Source organism: Nerophis ophidion, linkage group LG25, assembly GCF_033978795.1.
Source record: "Nerophis ophidion isolate RoL-2023_Sa linkage group LG25, RoL_Noph_v1.0, whole genome shotgun sequence".
Classification (NCBI taxonomy): domain Eukaryota; kingdom Metazoa; phylum Chordata; class Actinopteri; order Syngnathiformes; family Syngnathidae; genus Nerophis; species Nerophis ophidion.
In genome coordinates, this window is record NC_084635.1 from 28,653,938 (window position 1) to 28,678,353 (window position 24,416).

General features: G+C 38.5%; 2 protein-coding genes across 5 annotated transcripts in view; one reads left to right on the forward strand and one right to left on the reverse strand.

The window, feature by feature from the left end:
• Nucleotides 1-2,499: 2,499 nt before the first annotated feature.
• The window catches only part of LOC133543081 (uncharacterized), a 73,086-nt gene continuing 51,169 nt past the window's right edge, over nucleotides 2,500-24,416 (reverse strand). Inside the window, exons 2-4 of one of the 3 annotated variants that reach the window (XR_009804295.1) lie at nucleotides 8,411-8,481; nucleotides 2,988-3,225; nucleotides 2,500-2,897 (exon numbers count right to left, since the gene is read on the reverse strand). Coding sequence is in view for 2 of the 3 variants with exons in the window: in XM_061887497.1 (XP_061743481.1) it covers nucleotides 2,599-2,897; nucleotides 2,988-3,209 (521 nt within the window). In the remaining variant the exon portion in view is untranslated. The remainder of the gene's footprint in view (nucleotides 2,898-2,987; nucleotides 3,226-8,410; nucleotides 8,482-24,416) is intronic. The other 2 variants (XM_061887498.1, XM_061887497.1) reach the window with 2 other exon arrangements.
• Nucleotides 4,436-24,416, forward strand: part of LOC133543080 (uncharacterized) — a 28,750-nt gene continuing 8,769 nt past the window's right edge. Inside the window, exons 1-10 of one of the 2 annotated variants that reach the window (XM_061887496.1) lie at nucleotides 4,436-4,613; nucleotides 7,308-7,513; nucleotides 7,690-7,827; nucleotides 11,364-11,502; nucleotides 11,582-11,811; nucleotides 13,337-13,938; nucleotides 14,099-14,240; nucleotides 18,233-18,376; nucleotides 18,455-18,514; nucleotides 18,666-18,724. In XM_061887496.1, the coding sequence (XP_061743480.1) occupies nucleotides 4,491-4,613; nucleotides 7,308-7,513; nucleotides 7,690-7,827; nucleotides 11,364-11,502; nucleotides 11,582-11,811; nucleotides 13,337-13,938; nucleotides 14,099-14,240; nucleotides 18,233-18,376; nucleotides 18,455-18,514; nucleotides 18,666-18,724 (1,843 nt within the window). In that variant the 5' untranslated portion in view covers nucleotides 4,436-4,490. The remainder of the gene's footprint in view (nucleotides 4,614-7,307; nucleotides 7,514-7,689; nucleotides 7,828-11,363; nucleotides 11,503-11,581; nucleotides 11,812-13,336; nucleotides 13,939-14,098; nucleotides 14,241-18,232; nucleotides 18,377-18,454; nucleotides 18,515-18,665; nucleotides 18,725-24,416) is intronic. The other variant, XM_061887495.1, reaches the window with a different exon arrangement.

Genomic DNA, 24,416 nt, shown 5'->3' on the forward strand with positions numbered 1-24,416 from the left:
GAGCTTTCCCATTACCAAATACACAGTGTAATACCTTATAAAACTACTACAAGTACATGTAATGTGATTTTTTTTCAGTTCGAATTGATCAGTTTGAAAGAAGATTAAATTATTTAATTTGTGTAGAAAAATGTTATTCACAAAAACGTGTTAACAAATGTAATATTTTATTGTACGACATCATACTGAAAATGGGCATGCAAACAATGACTAAGGCTACATTCACAATTACAATTTCTTTGCCCATGTGTCCATTTTTCCAGGTTCTGTAGTGTCCACAGTAGGCTGACCATATTGTGAAATGCCAAAAAGAAGACACATATATGCGTGCCAAGGCCGGGACTCTGTGAACATTTGCCAATGATACTTCAACTTGCTTTATAAATAATATATTTATTCAAATAAAGCATTTTTTTCTCCTCTGTTGACAGCAGTGTTGGCGCTAGGAATTTTCAAAATGGGGTCCCATGGACCCCATCAAGTCATAAAAATGGGGTCCCACAGTAAATTTTTGGGGTCCCACTTTTTTGTAAGCGTTTTGAAAACAAATTATAAATGTATGCATTGTCCTGTTATATCTCACATTCTATGTTGTGTTCTGGAAAAAGGTTGTCATAAATGTTACTTCATTCATTCAAAGAAACAATAAAAAAAGAAGACAAATGTGTATGCATTATAAGGATTCATTTTCTTATTTCCCTCATGGATCTAAACTTTACCGCTGCTGGTAGCTTTTTCTATGTTTTTATTTAATAAGTTGTAGGTGTATTTATTTCAGTATAAAAGTGTAAAAATGTTTTGCTTGGGTCATGAAATGATGATAATGGTGTGCCAGGGCATACTTAGTATGTTTTATCTTTAAAGCTTAAATCTCTGGAGTCTACATCAACATCAGATATATTCCCCATTTCAAAATGTTTTTTTTTTTTGTTTGTTTTGTTTGCTTTCTATCCTTTTTTGTCAAACCAAACTATGTTTTTTATGGCAAACACACAAAATAGGCAAAATCTTCCCCTAAAAATATTTTTCAAACTGGAATATTTGATGTGACGTAATCGGGGTTGTATCATTCCAGAAGAGTCAGTGTTGCAAGGGGTTCTGGGTATTTGTTCTGTTGTGTTTACTGTATGTTGTGTTACGGTGCGGATGTTCTCCTGAAATGTGTTTGTCATTCTTATGTGGTGTGGGTTCACAGTGTGGCGCATATTTGTAACAGTGTTAAAGTTGTTCACACAACCCTCAGTGTGACCTGTATGGCTGTTGACCAAGTATGCCTTGATTGACAGTAAATCCACTACCTCGCTCTCTCGCTCTCTGTCCCTCCCTCACGAATGTTGCTGCGTGCGCACACCTTCACAATTTGTTTTGTTTTTGCCCCTTTTAAACCTGTACGCATGTTGAAAATACACGCAACCTTAACACAAAACGCCAGACTTCTGAGGCATTTAAGAAACCCCGCCTGGACACCCCGGACAGTCCCGCAAAAGAGGACATGTCCGGGGAAAAGAGGACATACAGTATGGTCAGCCTAGTCAACAGTATGGGTTATTTGAATCTGACCATGGGCTCTTTTGTATGTGGTACTGAATCCAATATGTATCCAATGCAAGTGCAGTCTGGACACTCGGGTCGTGTTTGTCCTACATATATGTCATCAAAAGGCACCAAATGTCACAATTATTCGTCAGGGGCAAAAAACATGGCAGGCGAACGAGTAGAAAACATTTAGCGGCAAAAGGAAAACTGTTTTCCTGGCTTTGACTCGTCATCCTCGGAACAGACTGCGCAGCACACACAAAATGATTTCCCTCTTCCTTCTTAATCTCCTAAACAAAATAATTTAGTTAAGAAAACACACACACAAACACACTATACCGCATGTGACTGTGTTTTGTTCACATCTCCTTTACATTGGACAGAAAAAATGTCACAGAAATGTTTGTATAGTGCTGTGGTTCTCAAATGGGGGTATGCGTACCCCTGGGGGTACTTGAAGGTATGCCAAGGGGTACGTGAGATTTTTAAAAAAATATAAAAATAGCAACAATTCAAAAATCCTTTATAAATAAATTTATCGAATAATACCTCAACAAAATATGAATGTAAGTTCATAAACTGTGAAAATAAATGCAACAATGCAATATTCAGTGTTGACAGCTAGATTTTTTGTGGACATGTTCCATAAATATTGATGTTAAAGATTTATTTTTTTGTAAACAAATGTTTAGAATTAAGTTCATGAATCCATATGGATCTCTATTACAATCCCCAAAGAGGGCACTTTAAGCTGATGATTACTTCTATGTGTAGAAATCTTTATTTATAATCGAATTACTTGTTTGTTTTTCAACAAGTTTTTAGTTATTTTTATATCCATCCATCCATTCATTTTCTACCGCTTATTCCCTTTGGGGTCGCTGGTGCCTATCTTTCTTATATATTATTTCTTATATCTTTCTTTCCAAATAGTTCAAGGAAGACCACTACAAATGAGCAATATTTTGCACCGTTACACAATTTAATAAATCAGAAACTTGTTATGTACAGAGGAGGGAAGGAGGCGACAACCAGGGCACAACTGGGGTTCACAAGGTTTATTTAAACCTTTGATGATACATGGCGTGTGTATGCTACTCTAAGTGAATGAGTGATGACTATGTGTAATATTAATAATGTAAATGTTACCAGGGTTTGTTGTCTGTGAGTGTTGGTTGTATCCTTCGTCGAATCCAGAGGGGCAAGGCGAAGAGGCAGTTCGTGAGTAGGCAAGATGTCTGGGGCAGGAGCGAGGCAGCGTGGTCTGGGTCTGAGCAGGGAGGTCGTGGATCGAGGAAGGCAGTTATGAATCCGGATGGATGTTGAGAGGCAAGGTACGATCACGGAAGACAGGGGAGTCACTGTGGAAAACACAAGGGACATGAACAAGGGAGACTCGGAGAGAGCAAAGAGCAAAGCAGAGGAGAGGGAATGCCAGACGTAACGCTTACTGAGAAGATAGCGACGTTCTGGCAAAGGTTCCTCGGGTCTGCTGGCTTTTACGCTGCTCCCTCTCATCAAATCCAGGTGTGTTGATTCTTGACAGGCTGCAGGCTTGTTGCTGCTTGGGCGTGCTGCACTCAGCACGAGTGAGGGCGAGTCTGAGTGCACTGTCAGCAGAGGCCTCTCTTGGCGCACGCAGCTCCAGCCGCCGAGGAAACGTGGGTTCGATTCTGTATCGTGACAAAACTAATGACATAATGTTGTATTTTACTTCTTTATCTCTTTTTTTCAATCAAAAATGCTTTGATCTGATTAGGGGGTACTTGAATTAAAAAAATGTTCACAGGGGGTACATCACTGAAAAAAGGTCGAGAACCACTGGTAGAGTGAACGACTACATAAATAGATAGGATAATAACAAAAAAAATCTCTTCTTAGCCATCATACCCTTACAATGTGAATGTGTTTAATGCTTTTCGAATGTTGAATGTGCCGTCTGCTATTCAGTTGTATTTATCCCAAGGCGTGGTGCCTTGGGATACCTAACACATGTCAGTATGTGGGCTTTGGGGTTTGTTTTCCCGGGATGCAAAGGAAAGTTGGAGCGGGCAAGGCATGAAAGTAAGGACATATTTATTTATTACTATAAAAAAGGAACAAAAGGCGCGCACAAAGCGGAACTACAAAACCTTGGCTAATGAAACAAAAACTTGCACAAAGGCAGAAACTATGAACATGAAGCAAAACTTGTTAAGTGTGACATGAAAAAACAAAACTTATGTGGCATGGCAAGAAGCATAACTATGAACAGGCGTAAGTATCAGAAGAAGCATGGCATGAAGTGAGCAGAGGTAATGTCTTCCTGGCAACTATCGGTTAAAATAATAGTGATATGATCAGTGAAATCAGGTGCGTGACTCAAAATGTGACACAGGTGAAACTAATGGTTGCTATGGTGACAAAACAAGAGAGTGAAAAAGCAGGAACCGAGGGTCCAAAAACCAAACAGAAGACGACTTAAACAAAACATGATCACAGACATGATAACACATTAAAAAAAAGCTAGTAAATATTGTTTCACTGATATCAAATGATCCAGTATGTACTGCTTTACATACATTACTAATTACTTGTAAAACGTTATCTTCAGGTTTAGGTTAGGTATTTTAAATGGACCTGTATTCATACTTTTGTGTAGATAGGGTATAAGCCCACAATGCACGTACTGTTAATGGATGGCTATGTTATTCATACTGAAAGAAGTGTTGTTGCAGTTGAATGACCGCCACTTTGCATTCCCATGAATATTTTTGCAGTAAAGCATCCAAAGTTTGTTTGTTCAATGAAACCTGTTTGGACTCATTGTTCTTAAAAACATACTGGACATACCAGTACAATAGGCGATACCACGTTTCCTGCAAAATCTGGGCTTGTGCGCATGTATAAAGATGCGGAGAGCGCACGCAAACAACAGACCTTTTTGAGCAGAGCAAAGGTGAGGTTGGGGCATCATGGTTTTGACACCAGTGCCTCTGCTGCAGCTGGTCCTGGTCTCAGTGGTGTCTGCGTCACACCACTTTGGAGGACTCACCACCTATAGCTATGGCGGGAAAAACTCTGACGGGACGTTTATCGTGAGTGATCGAATATTACCACTAATAGATTTGTGTAGTTGTGTTGTTTTTGTCATTTCAAACTTTATGAAGGGATTAAAAAATTCATGCTGGTTTTTTTTTTCTCTTGTCAATTATGGTGGTGCATTCAGACAGTATATTTTTACTATCCATGATATAAAATATGTAAAATTGTTATTTGAATGTGTTCCAATAAAATGTATAGCACATTACAATTATGTTATATTACTATCATTCAAATAGTGGCATACAGTAAATAGTGGTATTTATTATCATATCATTCATATTTTGTTGCAATGGCTTGATTCAAAAAGTAAAATTAAAACTGTCATGTCTTTTGATCGTGTCTTGTTTAGCTATATTTTGTTGACCTTTGGACTCTGTAAGTTGTTTTTTTTTTCACTCCCTTGTTTTGTTTCCATGGTTACCTATTAGTCTCACCTGTTGCTCATTTGGACACACGCACCTGTGTCAATCATGTGACTGTTATTTAAGCCTGTCTTTTTCTGTTGGTCGACTGGCGACATTACCTCTGATGACTTCTGCTACCTATTTTACCATAGTTCCATGCCAAGTGAGTTTTGTCTATTTTTATGTCTCAGTAAGTGTTTTTGTTTTCATGTCCATAGCTTTAGCCCAAGTGCTAGTTTAATTGTTTTCAAAGCCAAGTTTGTTCTTCCGCCTTGTGCGCGCCTTTTGTTTGTTCATTTTGTTAGTGTTAAAATAAATGATGTCTTTACCTTCACGCCATGTCCACTCCAACTTTACTTGCATCTCGGGAAAACAAACACCCCAAAGTCCACGTTTTGACAAAAACAAAACAACTTCTGCAGTAACTAGATTCATATTCGGACATAATGTAAATATAAGGGCTGTTAAACAATGATATTTTTTTTTTAATCAGATTAATCGCATTTTGGAATGAATTATAATTAATCAAAGGTGAGTACACTATTGCATAACTAAAATTTACCAAGAAAAGACCGTAATATTTGACCACAAATGCAATTTTATCGCCAGAATGTCATCCAAGAAAGTTTTTAAGCACTCTACTTGAATACATGTAATTTATTTTCACAAAACTTGGTAACAGTTTTATCTGTCAGGCTGTATTTTGGAGTGAAATTTGCCAGCATGCTAAAAATAGTTTCTGTGGTCTAGACTGTGATACTATATCAGGGGTAGGGAACCTATGGCTCTAGAGCTAGATCCGGCTCTTTTGATGACTGCATCTGGCTCTCAGATTAATCTTAGCAGACATTGCTTAGCATGATAAGTAATGAATAATTCCGCTGTTAATCACAGTGTTAAAAATAACGTTCAAATTATAAAACATTCTCATGCATTTTAATCCAACCATCTATTTTCTTCCGCACCTGTTCGAGAAGTCGCATTATTGGTAAGAAGTGTTATATATTTATTATTGGTTAGCTTTAATAACAACGTTATTAAAAAGAATAAGAGACTTATTATACCGTATTTTTTTGGACTATAAGTCACAGTTTTTTTCATAGTTTGGCCGGGGGTGCGACTTATACTCAGGAGCGATTTATGTGTGCAATTATTAACACATTACCGTAAAATGTCAAATGATATTATATAGCTAATTCACGTAAGGGACTAGACGTATAAGATTTCATGGGATTTATGGATTAAGAGTGACAGATTGTTTGGTAAAGGTATAGCATGTTCTATATGTTATAGTTATTTGAATGACTCTTACCATAATATGTTACGTTAACATACCAGGCACCTTCTCAGTTGGTTATTTATGCGTCATATAACGTACACTTATTCAGCCTGTTGTTCACTATCCTTTATTTATTTTAAATTGCCTTTCAAATGTCTATTCTTGGTGTTGGGTTTTATCAAATAAATGTCCACAAAAAATGCGACTTATTATGCATTTTCGGCTGGTGCGATTTATACTCCGGAGCGACTTATACTCCAAAAAATGCGGTACTCTAATAATGTTGGTCTTAAAAATGCACACATTTAGTTGTATTCAGTGTTAAAAAATATGATATGGCTCTCACGGAAATACATTTTGAAATATTTGGCTTTCATGGCTCTCTCACACAAAAAGGTTCCCGACCCCTGTACTATATTGTCAAAAATGTGTTACATCTCGTAGATGAGTGCTGCTTGTTCAACATTGCAAAACCCCACATGTTGAATGGAGAGAATAATAACATGAATGTAGAGGTAAATGAGTGTTTCCATATACTAACATAATAGTGTGTGTACAGTTAAAAACTTTAATTAAGGCGTTCCGCACCACGTTTGCACTTGTTATCAACTTTTGTAGATCAATTGGTACACATCATTTTATTGTTTGCACGAGCTGTTTAACAAGCGGGATTTGGATCTTGGTAGATTAGTCCCTAAATGTATAGTTTAATAGAATGTTCTGCACTTTGCAGAACATGACCAGGATCTTTTGGGGGTTTTTTTTGTGTTTTTTTAAACAAGACATGTTCAGCCACTCAGGCAAATGATATTGTTGATAGAGATGCTCATATCTGCTGTATATATTTACTTTACAAAAGAGAAGTGTGGGATATTTCTGTTGTAGCCTTTTGACTTTAATAAATGGATATATTTGGATATGCACAGATTGGGATTTTTGAAAATAGTGACTAATTTTCAACGGTATCTCAAACACAACTTATCTTTTGGGATTCTTTTTAACAGGTCACTATTCGTAACAGGGCAACCTTCGATGGATGTTACAGCTCTCAGTCCGTTAATTGTTACCAAGGTATTTGTGGGAATGAGGTTTCCAGAAACAGAACCCTACTGGATCACAGCAGCAACGCCCCAATGGATAACGGGCAATGGTGTGAGGCAGAGACGGTAATAACAAGACATCTCCCTTCCGACAAACCTTTCTCTTTGAGGTAGGATTCTTTTGTTTTTTTGTCCTTTCAAAGCTACAACTGCCAGCTTAGTATGACATACAAAATGCCTCTCAATGTATAAATAAATATACATTACTTACTTACACGTACAATAATAACATACTGTGCTGTGCCTATTTTAAAAAGTTCAAGAGTTGTCTTTCTAAACCTCTCAGGTCAGCTAGCTGTTGCTGGATTTCTAACCGAAACTCCCTTTGGAATTGGAGACAGCTGACCACCGTGGATTTGGGTATAAGATCTGATACCGGAGTGCCAAACACATCACCAGTTATTGGCACTCTACCATTCCTTCGGTAAGGCTCAAAAGGCACAGGAAGTAATGTAAAACGCTGCATAGGTCCACTAACAATTATGGACATTTTGGGGCATGCACTGGATTTGGTCTGGGGGTTTTAAAGGCCTACTGAAACCCACTACTACCGACCACGCAGTCTGATAGTTTATATATCAATGATGAAATATTCACATTGCAACACATGCTAATACGGCCTTTTTAGTTAACTAAATTGCAATTTTAAATTTCGCACATAGTGTCCTGTTGAAAACGTTGCTGAATGCTGACGTGTAAGGAAATATTAGCGCTGCACACACACACAGCTAAAAGTCGTCTGCTTTAACCGCATGATTACACAGTATTTTGGACATCTGTGTTGCTGAATCTTTTGCAATTTGTTCAATTAATAATGAAGTCAAAGTAGAAATATGGAGTTGGGAAGCTTTAGCCTTTAGCCACACACACACACGGTGATTCCTTGTTTAAAATTCCCGGACGTGAACCTTTACTACGGATCAGAGCGGTCAAGCGAACATGGATGCCGACCGAATTTCAACCAGCAGTTTTCGGTGAGAAAATTGTGGTAAAAAGTCGCCACTTACCGGAGATCAGCTGAGCTTGTGCCGTCCGTACAGCTGCCGTCGACTTCCATCCGACACTGGCGTCAACACGCCTGTGGAGACACCCTTCCGACTATTAGGTAATATTAAACTAGCTAAAACACTAGCAACACAATAGAAAGATAAGGGATTTCCCAGAATTATCCTAGTAAATGTGTCTAAAAACATTTGCATTTTTTTTTGTTCTAGTCCGTCGCAATCAATATCCTCAAACACAAATCTTTCATCCTTGCTCAAATTATGGAGAAATTGACGTTTTCTTGGTCCGAATAGCTCTTTTTGTTGGAGGCTCCCATTAAAAACAATGTGAGGATGGGAGGAGCGACTTCCGGTAAAGGCAGGGCTTTTCTGTTAGCGACCAAAAGTTGCAAACTTTATCGTCGATGTTCTCTACTAAATCCTTTCAGCAAAAATATGGCAATATAACGAAATGATCAAGTATTACACATAGAATGAACCTGCTATCCCCGTTTAAATAAGAAAATCTCCTTTCAGTAGGCCTTTAAGGCGAATTAACAATTCAAGATGTGGGCCCCCAAGTGACTACGGGCCCCAAGCCGCCGGAGAAGTCTCGAATAGAGAGAAACACTTTTGCATCTGTGCTTAGTCATGCTCTCCGACACCTCGGAACCCTCCTGTTTTAGCAGGTATACTGCCATAATGTCTTTTGAATTTTTTTTCTCCATCAGATTTACACTCTAAAAAAAAAATCCTCTCTAGTAATGCAAGTGACAATGTCAGTGCTTGAGCCAAAGCAATCTGCAGAGCCAATGGTATAGTGCAAGGATCCCTATAGGATCCCTCTGGCCCGCGGGACCTCCCAAGTTTAAAACAAAAATAAAAGTTGTTCATGCCCATTTCTGCTGTACAGATGTACAACCCCCGTTCCCATATGAGTTGGGAAATTGTATTAAATGTAAATATAAACGGAATACAATGATTTGCAAATCCTTTTCCACCCATATTCAATTGAATGCACTACAAAGACAAGATATTTGATGTTCAAACTCATAAACTTTATTTTTTATTTTTTTCAAATAATTAACAAAAAATTTCATGGCAGCAACTCGTGCCAAAGTAGTTGGGAAAGGGCATGTTCACCAATGTGTTACATCACCTTTTCTTCTGACAACACTCAATAAATGTTTGGGAACTGAGGAAACTAATTGTTGAAGCTTTGAAAGTGGATTTTTTTCCCATTCTTGTTTATGTAGAGCTTCAGTCGTTCAACAGTTCGGGGTCTCCGCTGTCGTATCTTACGCTTCATAATGTGCCACAGATTTTCGATGGGAGACAGGTCTGGACTGCAGGCGGGCCAGGGAAGTACCTGCACTCTTTTTTTACGAAGCCACGCTGTTGTAACACGTGCTAAATGTGGCTTGGCATTGTCTTGCTGAAATAAGCAGGGGCGTCCATGAAAAAGACGCCGCTTAGATGGCAGCATATGTTGTTCCAAAACCTGTATGTACCTTTCAGCATTAATGGTGCCTTCACAGATGTGTAAATTACCCATGCCTTGGGCACTAATGCACCCCCATACCGTCAGAGATGCTGGCTTTTCAATTTTCCATCGATAACAGTCTGGATGGTTTGCTTCCCCTTTGGTCCTGATGACACGATGTCGAATATTTCCAAAAACAATTTGAAATGTGGACTCAGGACCACAGAACACTTTTCCACTTTGCATCAGTCCATCTTAGATGATCTCAGGCCCAGAGAAGCCGGCGGCGTTTCTGAATGTTGTTGATAAATGGCTTTCGCTTTGCATAGTAGAGCTTTAACTTGCACTTACAGATGTAGCAACGAACTGTATTTAGTGACAGTGGTTTTCTGAAGTGTTCCTGAGCCCATGTGGTGATATCCTTTAGAGGTTGATGTCGGTTTTTAATACAGTGCCTTCTGAAGGATCGAGAGTCACGGTCATTCAATGTTGGTTTCCGGCCATGCCGCTTGCTTGGAGTGATTTCTCCAGATTCTCTGAACCTTTTGACGATATTATGGACTGTAGATGTTGAAATCCATAAATATCTTGCAATTGCACTTTGAGAAACGTTGTTCTTAAACTGTTTGACTATTTGCTCACGCAGTTGTGGACAAAGGGGTGTACCTCGCCCCATCCTTTCTTGTGAAAGACTGAGCATTTTTTGGGAAGGTGTTTTTATACCCAATCATGGCACCCACCTGTTCCTAATTAGCATGCATACCTGTGGGATGTTCCAAATAAGTGGTTGATGAGCATTCCTCAACTTTATCAGTATTTATTGCCACCTTTCCCAACTTCTTTGTCACGTGTTGCTGGCATCAAATTCTAAAGTTAATGATTATTTGCAAAAAAAATCAAATATGTTGTCTTTGAATATGGGTTGAAAAGGATTTGCAAATCATTCTTTTCCGTTTATATTTACATCTAACACAATTTTACAACTAATATGGAAACGGAGTTTGTAGAATCCCATGCATTGGTGAGTCTGTCCGTCGTAGCCGCTAAACTATGACATAAAAAAACGGCCTCACTGCCATATTTGTACTTGGTTTAAAGGAAACGAAAGAGAAAGTACGATAAAGTAGTATTTATCTAATGGTGGCATGCACACACTTTGCAAAAGAGAAGTGTGGGAAACTTCTCTTGTTGCGTACGCACACACACACAAATAGCCCATTGCCCAAACAAATTATTTTAAACCAATGTGGCCCACGTGTCAAAACTTTTGGGGACCCCAGACAGTGCATTGGCAGAGGGCAGTTCGGTCTTTCGTGGACCTTTCCTCTTGAATGATCATAAAAGAGAGTAATGTCACATCATGAAAAAAAACTAGTTCTACTTTTTTCCCACTGCTTGTCGCAAACAGTATGACTCGCTAATAAAAAAAAATCTATCAAACTATTTTGCTAAACTGTACTTGTTTTGTTGATGAGTTTATTTGTTTTACTCAAGAGTTCCGCAAAACTGCCCACGTACATATAAGCTGATGACATTTGACCCTGATGGTGACCGAGTCCGATGCAGATATGGAAAGCTTTTCAACACAGAATGCAGCTCCTGCACACAACCTGTGGGCTTTCAGTTGGATGAGGTTTGTTGAAAATCAGCTGAAAAATAATGTCTTTCTTTGCCTTATTAATAAACCAGAAGTGTGTTATTTTTTTCTCCAGGACACGTGCACTTTGCAATACAACTACGTGTATTCTGACCCCAGAGTTTTTGGATTTGAGTTAGTGGTGGAGGACTTCCCCCAACAACCCATCACACTTGTCTATAGTGATGGATCTCATTCTTCCAGGCCATCCTTGGCTGTCAGGAGAAAGAGAGCACCATCCGCTTATGGTTACTGGACCACTCCTCGAAGTACCAATAGATATACCACATTAGATCCTTGGCAGAGGTGGGTAGTAACGTGCTACATTTACTCCGTTACAGCTACAAGAGTAATTTTTGGGATAAATTGTACTTCTAAGAGTAGTTTTTATGCAACATACTTTTACTTTTACTTGAGTATATTTATAGAGAAGAACACTACTTTTACTCTGCTCCATTTATCTACATTCAGCTCGTTACTCGCTACTTTTTTTATCGATCTGTTAATGCACGCTTTGTTTTTGATTTTGTCAGACACACATTCAAAGTAGGATCTACGCATGCTTGCGTTTCACCAATCAAATGCAGTCACTGGTGACATTGGACCAATCAAACAGAGCCAGGCAGTCACGTGCCCGTCACACGTGGAACCTGACTTAAACAAGTTGAAAGACTTATTGGGGTGTTACCATTTAGTGGTCAATTGTACAGAATATGTACTAATAATAATCTACTGATAAAAGTTTCAATAAATCAAAAGTGTAAAGGAAAAAAGACACTTTTATTTCAACCGTACTTCCCGTCAAAAGCCTAAAGACTGATCGCACGGTTCCTGTCTTCACAATAAAAGTGCCACGCTAACAAAATTAAAGTCTCCAAAAGCCAGCGCAAACAAGCTAGCAAGCTACGGAGTTTGCCGCCAATGTATTTTTTGTAAAGTGTATAAAAAGGAATATGGAAACCGGACAAATAAGATACCAAAAACCAACGTCTTTCATGTGGTATTAGACAGAAAGGAGTAACTTTTTTTCTCCTCCATTTGAAAACGTGGACGTTATCAGCACTAGTGTCCAATTCCAATCAATGCAAGTAATCAGAATCAGGTAATACACCAACTTATATTCTTGTCTTCATGAAAGATAGGAATCTATATGTTAAACATGCATGTACATTCATTAAAACACCTTTAACATGTCAACAAAAACGGCAAAATAAATCAATATAAATTATATACTGTATATATAAATGTGTGTATATATATATATATATATATATATATATATATATATATATATATATACATATATGTATATATATATATGAGGTAGATCACCTCGACTTGGTCATTTATTAAGTAATTGATTAACGTTGAAAAACTTATTGGGGTGTTACCATTTAGTGGTAAATTGTACGGAATATGTACTGTACTGTGCAATCTAATAATACAAGTTTCAATCAATCAATGCCTACTGAGCCTATGATGCTGTTAAGTTATTGTGGCTCAATTTGCCTTATTTTTTTTTATTTTAATGTATTATTATTTCTTATATATTATTGTTTTAGTTGCTCAAGAGATATTCCTGGCTCTGAATTTGCTCATTGCTATTTTTATGTTTTTGTGCATTTGTTGCCGTAATCATTAAACGAACAGGTTACTCATCAGTTACTCAGTACTTGAGTAGTTTTTTCACAACATACTTTTTACTTTAATCAATTAAATATTTGGGTGACTACTCCTTACTTTTACTTGAGTATTAAATCTCTAAAATAACTGTACAATTTCTGGCTACTCTACCCACCTCTGATCCTTGGTACATTTCAACTCGTTACAGGTCTACTACAACACCACACCCATGGGGGGGCTGGTATACTACAGCCCCACACCCGTGGAGGACCTGGCCTAGTACAACCACACCCCCATGGAGGACCTGGCCTACTACAACCACACCCCCATGGAGGACCTGGCCTACTACAACCACACCCCCATGGAGGACCTGGCCTACTACAACCACACCCCCATGGAGGACCTGGCCTACTACAACCACACCCCCATGGAGGACCTGGCCTACTACAACTACACCCCCATGGAGGACCTGGCCTACTACAACCACACGCCCATGGAGGACCTGGCCTACTACAACCACACCCCCATGGAGGACCTGGCCTACTACAACCACACCCCCATGGAGGACCTGGCCTACTACAACCACACCCCCATGGAGGACCTGGCCTACTACAACCACACGCCCATGGAGGACCTGGCCTACTACAACCACACCCCCATGGAGGACCTGGCCTACTACAACCACACCCCCATGGAGGACCTGGCCTACTACAACTCCAAACTCATGGGGAGGCTGGCCCACTACAAGACCCATCGATTCCACATCAATTCCACCACTTGGCAAATTGCCTTTGCAATTCTCTTTGCTGGGTAAGTCAGATCTTACTTCAATATTAAATTCATTATTTTTTTAACAATATGATGGTTTTAGCGCTGCCTTATGTTTTTTATTGTCTTTTGTTTATATACTTTGAAGTAAACTAGTCTGATATTACAACAATTTTTTAATTGATCTCTTACTGGCATCCAGTGGACCCCCCTGTTCCTTCATGTCAAGAAGGACTCTACCTACCTAAGTTTGTCTACCCCACACCGCAAAATGGAGAAACCATACATGCAGAGGTCAACAAGGAAGTGGAGATCCGGGTGAAAGCAGTAGCTAGCTATGCAACGTAAGTGACGCCGATCATGTTCAGGACAAGAGGTCAAAGCTACGGTATCATAAACAGACACTGCAATGGACTGAAATATTCTCTTTGTTAAACATATTCTCGTCTGCCAGCAGTCATTGCTTAAGGACATATGCAGAACTGATTTTTTTACAATTACTTTAGGAATACACCGTTTTTACTCCAATGCAGTGGTTCTCAAACTTTTTTTGTCATCCCCCACTTTGGACAAGGGGGAGTTTTCAAGCCCCACCTGCCCCCATCGCCCCAACAGAACGCTAATGCCAAGCTTAACATTTTCAAATTTAACATCAAGTTGTATACATTCAAACTCAATAACATAAAATAACATCAAGTTCAATAATAAATAAAATAACTGTGCAGCTGGGGTATAACTTGCATCAAGTTCAATAGTAAATAAAATAACTTGCATCAAATTCAATAATAAATAAAACAAGTGTTATAACTTCCATCAAAATTCAATAGTAAATCAAAAAAAGGGTTATAACTTGTATCAAGTTCAATAATAAATCAAATAAAAGTGTTATAACGTGCATCAAGTTCAATAGTAAATCAAAAAAAGTGTTATAACTCCCATCAAGTTCAATAATAAATCAAATAAAAGTGTTATAACTTGCATCAAGTTTAATAATAAATCAAATAACTTGCATCAAGTTCAATAATAAATCAAATAACTTGCATCAAGTTCAATAACAAATAAATGAAAAGTGCCACTTTTTCGTGTTTTGATCAAATTTACCGCGCTCGCAACATCTGTTAAAACCTCATTGAGTTCGGGGCTGAGCTGCCTTGACGCGAGTGCTTCCCGGTAAAATGACAGTGTGTCCAATGCGCATTTGGCGCAACCCTCTTTATTAGAGCCTGCAGCCCGTTTCTTGACTCTGCCATGGTCTGTGCGCCATGAGAGCAAAAGCCCACGCAGTTTTGCCACTTAAGGTCATGTTCTTTGAGGAAACCGTCCATTATCTTGAACAGCTCATCAGCACTGGCTCTATTTTTTATGTATTTGCAAAACAGCAAATCCTCGCACAGTGACTCGCCATTCACAAAGCGGACGTATCACGTATGCGATGAACAGGCAGTCTTTATTGCTGTCAGTAGCTTCGTTCACTTGTAAAGCAAAACGACTTTCTGTTAATTTGTCCACGAGTTGTTCCTCAAGATCACTTGCAATGTTGCATATACGTCTCACAACTGTGTCGTTTGACAGTGGGACAGCTTTTAATTTTGCTGTGCTTGTCTCGTCAAGCATGACTGACACCATGTCTATTGCAGCGGGGAGAATGAGCTGCTCAGCTATTGTGTGTGGTTTTTTGCATTGAGCAATTCTGTATGCAACTCTATATGAAGCCAATTTATCCATTTTGTGTAATTGTGGTCCACACATTAGCCTGCTACCCATCTGCGCGAAAGTTTGTTCCGCTTAGCCCCGCCCCCATTAGTTACTGTTGCGTCTGTCAAACTTTCGCTCCTACCTAGAAATTTAAAGCTTACAGGAAAAATAAGTAATTTACATTAATTTATACAGCGGATTTCACTGACAGAATCACAAAGTGATTTACAGTTTGTACAGAAAATGGGGTTGTAAAAAAAAAATCTAAGAATATAATTTAAAAAAAAATGTTTTAAGTGAAATTTCCTCCCGTTCCTGTTGTGTCTCTATTCCCCATACTTTGAGAAACGCTGCTCCAATGTGTGTATAATGGCAGTACAATAACGTGGTGGCTGATATGTTTACCGCACAGCCAAGAGATGCAGATTTTCAATCTGCGCTGTACGGATATACAGTAAGGGTCTGATTAACTAAAGGTTTGAGTGTAGGAAAACAAGTGCAAACCTGATAGCACACGCAGAGCTGATCTACTAAACATGTGCAAAGTGGATTGCGTCTGTTAAGTGAGCAGAATAGGGTGTGCAATCCATTTTGCGTCTGTCTTCATTAATATGCAGAATAATGCTGGTCATCAATTACCCATAACATTGGGAAGAGAAGATGCAAATATGATATACAACACGGGCAATGGGATTAATCAACAATCATGACCGCTTTGTAAGCACTATTTAGCGGTGTAGTTGGCACACGTGGGATGTACGTGCAAACTGACAGTTCCGCACATGGGTGCCGAGTCAGTGCTCGCGCTGCACTGACGACAGACGGACGAGAATCCGCCGTATTACTGTATTTTTCTGAGTATAAGTCGCTCCGGAGTATAAGTCGCACCTGGCGAAAATGCATAAAAAACATACATAAGTCACATTGGAGTATAAATTGCATTTTGGGGGGAAATTTGTTTGATAAAATCCAACACCAAGAATAGAGAAGGCAATTTAAAATAAATAAATAATAGTGAATAACAGAGAAGGTGCCTGGTATGTTAACGTAACATATTATGGTAAGAGTCATTCAAATAACTATAACATATAGAACATGCTATACGTTTACCAAACAATCTGTCACTCCTAATCGCTAAATCCCATGAAATCTTATACGTCTTGTCTCTTACGTGAATGAGCTAAATAATATTATTTGATATATTACAGTAATGTGTTAAAGGGGAACATTATCACCAAACCTATGCGAGCGTCAATATATACCTTGATGTTGCAGAAAAAAGACCATGTATTTTTTTAACCGATTTCCGAACTCTAAATGGGTGAATTTTGGCAAATTAAACGCCTTTCTGTTTATCGGTCTTTTAGTGATGACGTCAGAACGTGACGTCACCGAGGTAACACACCCGCCATATTCATTTTCACATTACAAACACCGGATCTCAGCTCTGTTATTTTTCGTTTTTTCGACTATTTTTTGGAACCTTGGAGACATCATGCCTCGTCGGTGTGTTGTTGGAGGGTGTAACAACACTAACAGGGAGGGATTCAAGTTGCACTACTGGCAAGAAATCTGCCGCCAGACCCCCATTAAATGTACCAAAGTGTCTTCACATTTGACCGGCGATGCTAAGACAGACATGGCACAGAGATGTATGGATAACCTGCAGATGCATTTGCAACGATTAAGTCAACGAAATCACAAAGGTGAGTTTTGTTGATGTTGTTGACTTATGTGCTAATCAGACATATTTGGTCACGGCATGACTGCCAGCTAATCGATGCTAACATGCTATTTACGCTAGCTGTATGTACATTTGAAACTAGATACCCACATTTAATGCGAAACAAACACTTACCAATCGACGGATTTAAGTTGCTCCAGTGTCACAAGATGCGAAAGTCCTGATCATTTGGTCTGCACATTTTACCGGCGATGCTAATAAGGCAGCCATGCTATGGGCCACTTCATTAGGTACACCCACGCTATGGCCGAATAGGTTCAATTTCTTCTTCAATTTCGCTATTTGCCTCCATACGCCGACCATCTGTTTCAATACATGCGTAATCTGTTGAATCGCTTAAACCGCTGAAATCCGAATCTGAATCCGAGCTAATGTCACTATATCTTGCTGTGGTAACCCCCATGTTGTTTGTATTGGCAGCCCTGTATGACGTCACAGGGAAATGGATAGTCGCATCGCAAATAGGGAAAATCAAGAACTTTAAAGCTTTATTTAGGGATATTCCGGGACCGGTAAAATTTTGAAAAAAACTTCAAAAAATACAACAAGCCACTGTGAACTGATTTTTATTGTTTTTAACCCTTTTGAAATTGTGATAATGTTCCCCTTTAATAATTTCACACATAAGTCGCTCCTGAGTATTAGTCGCACCCCTGGCCAAACTATGAAAAAAAAACTGTGATTTATAGCCCCAAAAATACGGTAATTAAGAAACGTGTATTCTATTTTTGTCCATCAATCCATTTTCTACCGCTTGTCCCTTTTGGGGTCGCAGGGGGTGCAGGGGGTGCTGGAGCCTATCTCAGTTGCATCACCCTGCACAAGTCGCCACATCATTGCCGTATTCTATTTCTGAATGAATCAAATTTAAGGATGATTTGTTTTGTTTTGACGCAGAATACATGACATCATTACGAGTGGGCCAGTGAACACCAATAAGTACAGAACCACACACGATGAGTTTGTCATAAGGTGGACACCCGGGCCCGGTGACATGGGTGGACATTACCCACTCTGTTTTGCTGTTGAATCAATCAGCCAGTGAGTTTTGAATTAACACATTTCAGCGTTGATGTGCATGTGTAGAAGCTTAACAATGTTATCATTTATATTTCACAGGTCTGCTCAAACCGCATCCTCATATCATTCTTATTACCACCCCAGTAGCACCTCTTTACAGTGAGTAACTATTTATTCAATTGTATCAAAAATATGTTGTATTCAGTTGGTGTCTTTAATGCAATTTAAAAAGACTTGAAAATGTACTTCAGAATCTTGGGTGTCAACAATATTTTTGTATCATTTAAATGGGTTGACCTATTCTTTGCAGATCAAGCGTTTATCAGTCTGAAATGAGGTGTGTTCTTCTCGACGTTCGGAACGAGACAGGTGAGTCACTGGAGATTACCAAATTCTGAATTCTGTATTGGGTTTATTTTGCGATGTACTGTAGGGCTGCTCAGCATCGAGGAAAAAAAATATATAACAAAAAGGGTCTGCAAAAATATTTATAAATTCGATACACATATAATACAAATGTATATACCGTATTTTTCGGACTATAAGTCGCAGTTTTTTTCATAGTTTGGCCGGGGGTGCGACATATACTCCGGAGCGACTTACTGTATGTGTGAAATTATTAACACAATACCGTAAAATATCAAATAATATTATTTAGCTCATTCGCTGAAGAGATGAAGAAAATGCCAGCAATCGTCACACACACGTCAACCAATAAGAATTCTGCGGTGGGGGGTCATGGCAGAAGTGCATTGTGGGTCATTGGATACTAACTGCTATATGCTATATCAAGGGTCACCAACCTTTTTGAAACCAAGAGCTACTTCTTGGGTACTGATTAATGCGAAGGGCTACCAGTTTGATACACACTTAAATAAATTGCCAGAAATAGCCAATTTGCTGAATTTACCTTTAATATATATATATGTATATATATATATATATATATATATATATATATATATATATATATATATATATAAATATATATATATATATATATATATATATATATATATATATATATATAGGGCTTCACGGTGGCAGAGGGGTTAGTGCGTCTGCCTCACAATACGAAGGTCCTGCAGTCCTGGGTTCAAATCCAGGCTCGGGATCTTTCTGTGTGGAGTTTGCATGTTCTCCCCGTGAATGCGTGGGTTCCCTCCGGGTACTCCGGCTTCCTCCCACTTCCAAAGACATGCACCTGGGGATAGGTTGATTGGCAACACTAAATTGGCCCTAGTGTGTGAATGTGAGTGTGAATGTTGTCTGTCTATCTGTGTTGGCCCTGCGACGAGGTGGCAACTTGTCCAGGGTGTACCCCGCCTTCCGCCCGGTTGTAGCTGAGATAGGCGCCAGCGCCCCCCGCGACCCCGAAAGGGAATAAGCGGTAGAAAATGGATGGATGGATGGATATATATATATATATATATATATATATATATATATATATATATATATATATATATATATATATATATATATATATATATATATGTGTGTATATATGTATATGTAGCTGAGATAGGCGCCAGCGCCCCCCGCGACCCCAAAAAGGGAATAAGTGGTAGAAAATGGATGGATGGATATAATTAAAAAAATGGGTATTTCTGTCCGTCATTCCGTCCTACATTTTTTTTTCCTTTTACGGAAGGTTTTTTTGTAGAGAATAAATGATGAAAAAAACGGTTTCAAAGAGGAAAAAACGGGAAAAAAATGAAAATTAAATTATGAAACAGTTTATCTTCAATTTCGACTCTTTAAAATTCAAAATTCAACCGGAAAAAAGAGAAAAACTAGCTCATTCGAATCTTTTTGAAAAAAAATTTAAAAATAATTTATGGAACATTGTTAGTAATCTTTCCTGATTAAGATTTTTTTTTAATTTTGATGACATGTTTTTAATAGATTAAAATCCACTTTGAAATAAGATTGAATTTTGATTCTACAGATTTTCTAGATTTGCCAGAATATTTTTTTTTAATTTTGATCATAATAAGTTTGAAGAAATATTTCACAAATATTCTTTGTCAAAAAAACAGAAGCTAAAATGAAGAATTAAATCAAAATGTATTTTTCATTCTTTATAATAAAAACAAAACAAAAAAACACTTGAACATTGATTTAAATTGTCAGGAAAGAAGAGGAAGGAATTCAAAAGGTAAAAAGGTATATATGCGTTTAAAAATCCTCAAATCATTTTTAAGGTTGTATTTTTTCTCTACAATTGTCTTTCTGAAAGTTATAAGAAGCAAAGTAAAAAAAAATTATGAATTTTTTTAAACAAGTGAAGATCAAGTCTTTAAAATATTTTCTTGAATTTTCAAATTCTATTTGAGTTTTGTCTCTCTTAGAATAAAAAATGTCGAGCAAAGCGAGACCAGCTTGCTAGTAAGTAAAAACAATTTAAAAAATAGAGGCAGCTCACTGGTAAGTGCTGCTATTTGAGCTATTTTTTAGAACGGGCCAGTGGGCTACTCATCTGGTCCTTACGGGCTACCTGGTGCCCGCGGGCACCGCGTTGGTGATCCCTGTGCTATATGCTACTGCCGTAGCTATTAAAATAAATAATTTCATCGTTGGCGGTAACTTATAAAAACTGAGAAGGACTGAGCAAAAATGGCAGCGAAAAGGAAATCATGTACTGCAGATTACAAGCTGGACGTAGTGAAATATGCAGCAGAAAACGACAAGAAGAAGCGACGCATACCTTTGGAGTTGGCAGAGTTGTTTAGAAGCGACATCGAGGAAGAAGATTTCATGGGATTTATCGATTAGGAGTGACAGATTGTTTGGTAAACGTATAGCATGTTCTATATGTTATAGTTATTGGAATGACTCTTACCATAATATGTTATGTTAACATACCAGGCACCTTCTCAGTTGGTTATTTATGCGTCATATAACGTACACTTATTCAGCCTGTTGTTCACTATTCTTTATTTATTTTAAATTGCCTTTCAGTCTATTCTTGGTGTTGGGTTTTATCAAATAAATTTCCCCCAAAAATGCGAGTTATAGTCCAGTGCGACATATATATGTTTTTTTCCTTCTTTATTATGCATTTTCGGCCGGTGCGGCGTATACTCCGGAGCGACTTATAATCCGAAAAATATGGTACAAGGAATCATCAGAACATTGTAATCATACATTTAGTCACAATATATATTGGCTAGACGTATACATACACTAGCCTTGATTTGATAACTTGTGAAAGAATATGTTGAAATTTTTAATTAAAGAGGCTCAATGTTGACTTTCTTATCAATATGCCGATACTGTCCTGGACTGTTTACATCCTTACATTTATCAAAGCCAATATCAACAGCTCCTACCTTAAACCAAAGTCTGGTGACATGCGGTGTCAAAAATGAACATATGCAGTCCAGCCGTAAAGTATTCACAGCGCTTCACTTTTTCCCCTTTTTGTCATGCTACAGCCTTATTCCAAAATGCAATAGAATTATGTTTTGTCCTCAAAAGTGTGCAGAAAATACCCCATAATGACAACATGAAAAGTTTTTATTTTTATTCACAAATTTATTCAAAATATAAAACTTTTAAAATCACATCTCCATAAGTATTCACAGCCTTTGCTCATTACTCTGTTAATGTACATTTGGCAGCAATTACAGCCTCAAGTGTTTTTGAATACAATGCCACAAGCTTGGCACACCTACAGTTTCTAGGGCAGTTTCGCCCATTCCTGGGGGGGGGGGTCCTTTTTTTGTTTTTTGTTTTCTTTGTCATGAAAAAGGGACGTTTTTGTCATGAAAAAGGGAGGTTTTTGTGGTTGGTGCACTAATTGTAAGTGTATGTTGTGTTTTTTATGTTGATTTGGGGCAGTATAGCTCGGTTGGTAGAGTGGCTGTGCCAGCAACTTGAGGGTTGCAGGTTCGATACCCGCTTCAGCCATCCTAGTCACTGCCGTTGTGTCCTTGGGCAAGACACTTTACCCACCTGCTCCCAGTGCCACCCACACTGGTTTAAATGTAAAAATTAGATATTGGGTTTCACTATGAAAAGCGCTTTGAGTCACTAGAGAAAAAGCGCTATATAAAATATAATTCACATTTAATAAAATATATATATATAATGTTTTATTTTATTTTTATTTCTTTTATTTTTTTTTAAAATAAAAATCAATACAAATTTCTTCTGCGGCCCGGTACCAATACAGCACCTGTCAAGGTCAAGGTCTTTGGAAGTGAGAGGAAGCTGGAGTACCCGGAGGAAACCCACATATTCACGGGGAAAACATGCAAACTCCACACAGAAAGATCCCGAGCCTGGGATTGAACCCAGGACTGCAGGACCTTCGTATTGTGAGGCAGACGCACTAACCCCTCTGCCACCGTGAAGCCCGAGATAAATAATATTATTTAATATTTTACGGTAATGTGTTAATAATTTCATACATGAGTCGCTCCGGAGTATATGTCGCACCCCCGGCCAAACTATGAAAAAAAAACTGTGACTTATAGTCGGAAAAATACGGTAAGTAGTATTTAAAAATATTTTTTAACTAAATTGAGTATTTTTACTACATAAACTGTCAATAAAATGTATCTGCAAATGAAAATACAGCTTCACCACTTTTTACTCATAATTTTTGCCCTTAAAAAACCTCTCTGACTTTAGTTCCAGAGGTCTTCTGTCTGTTTGTTATTGCCATTACTGCCCCAATTGGCGGAAAAGTTTTTCAACTGCGGCCCAATACAGACAACAGTTGAGAAACACAATTTTTGGTGGACCTGTAGGGGGCGCTCACGGCCCAACAATGGCAGACTCGTGTATAGATTATGGCCAACTAAACAATAGGCGCCATCTTTGCTATCAATGACATGTGCGGCTATGCCCTTCAGCATGCTACTGCAGTCGTTATGACGTTAGTTTTCATTACGAAATCAACCAAAATAAGTCTAAATATGTAATGACTAAAATATAAACGCAACACTTTTTTAGTTTTTGCGCCCATTTTTCATGAGTTGAGCTCAAAGACCTAAAACTTTTAATGTATATAAAAAATACCTGTTACTCTCAAATATTGTTCACAAATCTGTCTAAATCTGTGTGAGTGAGCACTTTTTCTTTGCAACTATAATCCATCACACCTCACAGGTGTGGCATATCAAGATGCTGATTAAACAGCATGATTATTGCATAGGTGTGTAAAAGGCCAATCTGAAATGTGCAGTTCTGGTGGGCTCAGAAAAACAGTCAGTATCTGGTGTGACCACCATTTGCCTCATGCAGTGCAACACATCTCCTTCGCATAGAGTGGATCAGGCTGTTGTCTGTCTTGAATGGCTGTGAAAAGTTGCTGGATATTGGCAAGAACTGTAACACAATGTCATCCCAAACATGCTCTGTGGGTGACATGTTAGGTGAGTATGCTGAGTATGCAAGAACTGGGAGGTTTTCAGTTTCCAGGAATTGTGTACAGATGTTTGCATTGTAATGCTGCAAACATGAGGTGATGTCTCGGGTAAATGCCACTAAAATTAGCCTCAGGATATGGTCACGGCATCTCTGTGTATTCAAAATGCCATCAATAAAATACCATAACCCCAACCCGACCATGGGCCACTTGATTCACAACATTGACATCAGCAAACCGCTCTCGCACACGTCTGCCATCTGCCCTAAACAGTGAAAACTGGGATTCATCTATGAAAAGAAACACCTCTCCAATGAGCCAGACGCCATTGAATGTGAGCATTTGCCCACTCAAGTCGGTAATGATGATAAACTGCAGTCAGGTTGAGACCCCAATGAGGCCGACGAGCATGCAGATGAGCTTCCCTGAGATGGTTTCTCACAATTTGTGCAGAAATTCTTTGGTCATGCAAACCAATTGTTGCAGCAGTTGTCCGAGTGGCTGGTTATGGGAGGTGTACATGCTGGATGTGGAGGTCCTGGGCTCGTATGTTTACACTTGGTCTGCCGTTGTGAGGCCGGTTGGAAGTACTGCCAAATTCTCTAAAACACCAGAACATTCCTGCAGTCAGCATGCCAACTTTAGCATTGTGTGATAAAGCTGCACATTTCAAAGTGGCCT